This window comes from Vombatus ursinus, unplaced genomic scaffold (assembly GCF_900497805.2).
Source record: "Vombatus ursinus unplaced genomic scaffold, bare-nosed wombat genome assembly UNPS02014793.1, whole genome shotgun sequence".
Classification (NCBI taxonomy): Eukaryota; Metazoa; Chordata; class Mammalia; order Diprotodontia; family Vombatidae; genus Vombatus; species Vombatus ursinus.
The window spans coordinates 9,668,506-9,674,505 of record NW_020954571.1 but is presented as its reverse complement, the minus strand read 5'-3'; the positions used below and the strand labels follow the sequence as shown (position 1 = coordinate 9,674,505).

Below are 6,000 nucleotides of genomic sequence, written 5' to 3'. Positions count from 1 at the left end.
CACTCACTGTCCTTCCTTCTGACTATAGTCCACTTCACTATTGATTATCACCTCCACCAGAAGGCAGGTAAAAGTTTTATTTGTAAGAAAATCTGATTGTTATGAGAGGAGATTAATGCTTCCAGCAGGTTGAAGCATTCAATGTAGATTTGGCTTACCTGTATTCTTACATTCCATACAGTTGGCACATTTGAGGGTTGGCTTTAACACTACTTTGTTCTCCCTACACCCAAGAACATTTAAATGACCAAACATGAGAATTCCTAAGACATAGCTCTAGCCAACCATTCAGTGAATGGAGAAGGGTGGTCATAAATCATCAGCTTCTTTCAACTTCAAAGAAATGTCTAAACAATTAGGCAGTGAAATACCCAAAATGGGTTATAGGTGGAGAGCACTACCTATTATCTTCCAAAAGCACCCATCTCCCAATTCCAGGATATATTAGATTAGTTTCATCCAAATGAGTAATTCTACCCAAACTATTGTTGTCATGTCCAACTCTTCATGATCCCACTTGGGGTTTTCATGGGCAAAGATACTGGAGTGGTTTGCCATTTCTTTCTCCAGCTCATTTTACAGATGAGGAAACTGAAGCAAACAGGGGTAAGTGACTTGCCCAGGGTCACAGAGTTAGTAAGGGTCTGAGGCCGGATTTGAACTCAGGAAGCTGAGTATTCTTGATTCTAGGCCCAATGCTCTATCTACTGTATACCTATTTGGACAGGTCTTATTAATATAAATCAAGACCAACAAGAAATCTCAAAAACATTCCAAATTCGTGCCTACTATGGTTACCTTTGATTTAAAAGAGATAGGTGAACTTATATCTAAAAATACTTGCTTCACTGAGCACATCAAATAATCTGAACAAGTAAGATTTGCAAAATTAGTCTTCAGTCTAAAACCTGTTTTATCTTTTTTGGGCAAGCAAGTTAGAGGATGATAGAATGTTAAGAGTTATAAGAAACCTTTGAGATTAGCTGTTCTAACACCTACCATGCTCATATTACATGGGATGAGAAGCTTGGTCTCCAGACTCCTACTCCATTGCTCTTTGCATCACAACACACAATACCTTAATGGCATTTTTGTATTTGCATTTTCTTTTTTTCTTTTTTTTTTCTTTTTTAGGCAATTGGGGTTAAATGACTTGCCCAGAGTCACACAGCTAGTAAGTGTCAAGTGTTTGGTCTGAGGCCAGATTTGAACTCAGGTCCTCCTGACTTCAGGGCCAGTGCTCTATCCACTGTGCCACCTACCTGCCCGTATTTGCATTTTCTAAGATGAAAACAGTTCCATGAAAGGACACTAGAAGTTACATTTTTATTTTATATTTAGATGATTTCATATAGTTACAAGAACAATATTTGCCTTCACTTGGTTGAATTCCATCTCCAGAAACACGTGGGAAATGCCAGGACCTTTCCAATTGCAATGAGTCATAAGAGATATTCTACTAAAGTCTAGGTTGGTGCTTAGCCCACACTAAGCACATTCTCATTCTTACTCTCATTCTCATTCTCTCTCTCTCACACACACACACACACACACACACAAACACACACACACATATGAAAATTTAAAAATGTTCAATATCATAGCAAGATAGAATTTGGCTTATTAAAATAAAATTTGACAATACAAACAGGAGAGATAGTCAATAAGAAGCAAAAACCCAAAATACAGCATATGGAAAAATACTCCAAGTTAACACAACTTTTATGTTTTTTTCAGTAAATATGTTTTTTTATTCTCTATTTACAGATGTTCCAGAAAGGCAATAGTGACTGTGCTGGTGGGGCAGTGGCAAATCTCACTCACTTTAGAGACTGTAAGGGCCACAACATGCTACCAGGTGAAATTGGTAAAAATTCAAAGGCAAGTCCCATCACAGCAGTTAATGCCTGGTCAATTTTTTCTTCAGCATATCCTGAGGATGGATCAATTTTAGATTTTGCCTTTTGGGAAATGACTTTGCTTTGTCAACATTCAGGGTTCATTTTCTTTAAAATTAAAACATCTAAAATGATACCACAACCTTCCAGCAGTTATGGGAAGATGAGGTGCGATGGGCAAGAAGAGAAAGAAACATTTAAGAGATTGAGCTTATATCTGTAAATTATTCCACAACATTTTCACTGCTGTCATCTAAAATTTTCCCCACTAAGCCCCGTTGGTACCCTCCAGCTAATAGTCCTTTCAACATCACTACGTAGCAACTCTGGCACTGCAATAAGTTGATTTACTTAATAAAGGCTAATTATTTATTGTCCACCTAGAACCAATGGAAAATTAAACATTTCCATCCTTGCTTGGACATAGTTGACATGGGAGTGCAACAGTGCATCAGATATTATAAGAATAAATTATAGAAGCTTAAAAATATTTCCTATTTTGCAAAGAATTCATCTATCTGCTTGTAATGAGAATTAACAGGAACACATGGAATTACCCCAGTCCAAGATTCTGACATCTCAAAAGCAAAATTTCTGTTTAGTTGGAGGATAAAGTATAGAATGGTCCTTATTTGTGATATTTGTAGAGAATTAGCAGTGCCACCTTCTGAAGGGAAAAGCATGCATTGGAGTAGGCACTGTCATACAACAGCATAATAATCTAGGAGACCATGAATAGTTCCAATGACCCTCAGGACAACAATTATACTACTTCTGCAAGACTTTGGAGATAAGAGTTACTCTTCCTTCTGACATGTATCTAACTTCAATTTCATTTACCCAAGCCAATCCTCTTCCTTGAACCATGATGGACATTGAAGAATTCCCTCAAACCAACTATTGCATCAAAGTGCTTCTGCCTATGGAATGACATTTGAGCAATACAGTTCTACTGGGGTTTTTCAAGCCTCTAAGCTCAAGTCAAGAGGGAAGATACTTACTTACTTACTTCCTCCTAAAGATACTACTAGTTTAATGGTTTCTAGCCACTGGAAGGACTTGCTTCTGAAGTCATGATATATGCAGCCAGCACTTTCTCCCATCTTTCCCCACTTGCTGATTTGAAAAATTTCCATAATTTTTACATATTGAACCAGTCAACAGACCCAGCCCTGAACATCCCTTAGAGAAAACACTTCTGCACCTGTCTCTTCTGAGCTAGAGATAAATTTTAATGTCTGATTCTCAAAGAAGGAATGAAATGTTCACAAAGTAACTTCCTAGTTACTAGGAACCAAACTGAAGCTTCACTAAACAATTACTACTGCCTGTCTTAAACATCAAGTTTTATTCTAACTCATAGCTTTCATAATTGACTCTAACCACCCTTGTCTTGGTTCAATCTATGCTAAATAATGTTAATAAGCCCCAAAGAGCTTTACTTGCTAATAAGATGGCAGATCTAAGACTAGAGCAGCCACATGTGATATGACTTCAGTATTAATTAAAGATTCAGAAAGTAAAGGTATTCTATCTCAAAAAGCAAACTGTTCATTAGACCAAATAGTATAAAAGCTTAGAAACAATATAACTGTTTTCTGATTCTGGTGATAGGATTACTTAGGGCAGAACGATGGTTTTAAAGTAATCTGATGTGATAAACAATGATGAATCTATTTGAGGTCCTGGAAAGAACAACCAAATGATTTTTGTGTTCCAATATGACACTGCATAGGTGAGGTGCTCATGCCCAAAATACCCGAGGATCAGGCACAGGTCCAAACTACTATTACTAATAAACAGGTAGATTACTAAAGGGACAATAGACTTCAAAGTCCTTCAAACTTTATGAAAAGGTGAGTATAGGCAGGGCAGCAGGGCAAGCATGCAGACGGGAATGAGACTTAAAACTGGATCTTCGGAAGACACTGAAGACAGAACTGCAAACTCAATTATTTGCAGGTGCATGCATGGACGTATATATGGTGGAGTAAGAGGAAAAGGTGGGGGTGGGGTGGAGAGAAGCAAGGAAGCAGTCATAAGCTATCAGGCTGAATCCTGAAAAAGTGAATGTTTGGTGTGACCAGAGAGTCAGCTATTAAAAAGCCCTAATGAATACACATGGCCTTTCGGGAAGGAAGAAGTATTTATTGTTGATTGCTATGGTACTCAATACATTTTTAAAAATCTGAGCACTCCGTCTAGCTAATGTATGTCTGGATCTCCAGTTCTATGTTCCCTTAGTCTTCTCATGAGACTAGTTGTAAAATTATCACAAAAGGCACGTTGTGAAATTGAGATGGGCCACGTCACACATTCAAGCAGACTGAGAGCTAGGGAGCAATTTAAAAGGCCATGGGGCACTTTTCTCGGAGTTTCTAGTTTTGTGTTGCAAGGGGAAGACCTCCTACAACCATGAATGTTGAACTGAATTGGAAATTAAAGAACAGTTCTGTCAGTTTAGCTCCATGAAAGGGAAGCCCACCCAACAGAACCAAGCCTAAGGTCTATGTTTTAGTCTGAGCTACAAGGAACATGCTGTAAGAAAAGAGCAAGCATCTGAGTAATGAGGGGATGTCATTTCAGATTGAGATTTCAAGGGTTAACTCCAGACCAGCTCAAGAAGTCTATGCACATGACCCATTTGAGTGGACTATGGAAACAAGCAGACTGTTTGTTTCTCCTCCTGTGAAAGCTCACTCGAGGCTCTTGCACCAGCGCATCACCTTTAGGAATCTACAACACAAAAACAAACAAAAACTGAGTGTTAGCAAGAAAGGCAACAGGTGGGGAGTGGGCATATTGCTCTAGGTTGCAAATGTCCCACTAGGCAAAGGGTAAAAGGGAAGTATGGGGGTCAGAAGTATCTACAGCAGACATTACCAAGGTAATGTCCTTGGGATAAGTAACTTTCACTGTTTTGTCATAGCAAACTATTTTCCAACCTAGATTAGGAGAGATGTCTACTGGAAAACTGAAAAGACAAGTTCACCTGAATGACTATTTCTTCTGATTTTAGTTGCATGTGAAAGGAAAGAAAGCAATATTTTATTGACAGAAAAAATAATAGTGGTTCAATTTCCTTTCCTAAGTTGCAACTCTGCCTTTTTTTTTTAATTGGGGGGTAATATAAAATCTTTGTTTTAGTGATAAGGTAAATAGAGCTCAATGTTTATCAGACAGTAAACAGTGAAAGTTCTTCATCTTGAGGAGTGCAGGAAAGCAGCAAGAAAAAGAAACACAGACTTTCTAAGCCCATAAATACATACATGGTAAAGAAGAAGGAGAAAGTTATCATGGGTGTGGGGGAAGCCAGATTTTTATATGCATTTGGACAAAAAATGCCCCACTGGTAAAGGTAAGAGGGTTGAGCACTTGTACTACACAGAATAATTTGCTCAGGAGGGTAAAAAAAATCATTTAAAATACACAATCATGAGAAAATATAATGTTTATTAGAGGCAGATGTAAAGATACAGCTAGAAAGTAATACCGGACAAAGAGTTTTTCTTTTAGAATAGGAGTAGAAAGAAACAATCACGTTGGCTACATTCAAACAAAACTTACTCAGAATCAAAGTGTCTCTAATAAAGTCAAGTCTGGAACAGCCAGCAGGGACCCTAGCTACGAGTGTAACAGTCCTTGTGGCTTAACCAGCAGTTATAAAAACAAAAGGATCATTAGGCAGCAGAATAATAACCAATAAAACAAACATTTATATAAAAAAGGCAAAAAGTTAAAAACAAGTCAAATTCAAGTAACCCTTTAGTTTTTAAATTGCAGTATATACAAATATTTTCTGTGGGGAATTATTGACATATTTAACAGAAAGACTTAAAAAAAATTCCTTACACAAAGGAAAAAAGATGTCACAATCCAATTGCCCAAAGGTTAGCTATAATATTCTAAATATTTTGGCAAGCATTAAATAATTAGCTACATTGTAAAAAGTGCACTGGCATCAATAAAAACATAACCACTACTTCTAGTTATGGACATGGGAAAGTAGCAGTTGTTCCTCAATGGGTCACTATTACAGAACTGTTGGCTGAGGTATGACAGATTTATAAACCAGGTAGCAGACATGAGGGAAGAATCCCAC

General features: G+C 37.5%; 1 protein-coding gene across 11 annotated transcripts in view; it reads right to left on the bottom strand.

Annotated features, from left to right (window-relative positions):
- Positions 1 to 1,720: 1,720 nt before the first annotated feature.
- Positions 1,721 to 6,000, bottom strand: part of FNBP1 (formin binding protein 1) — a 173,538-nt gene continuing 169,258 nt past the window's right edge. For all 11 annotated transcript variants that reach the window (XR_003569764.1, XR_003569765.1, XR_003569760.1 and 8 more), the window contains one exon: positions 1,721 to 4,634. Coding sequence is in view for 1 of the 11 variants with exons in the window: in XM_027869334.1 (XP_027725135.1) it covers positions 4,627 to 4,634 (8 nt within the window). In the remaining 10 variants the exon portion in view is untranslated. The remainder of the gene's footprint in view (positions 4,635 to 6,000) is intronic.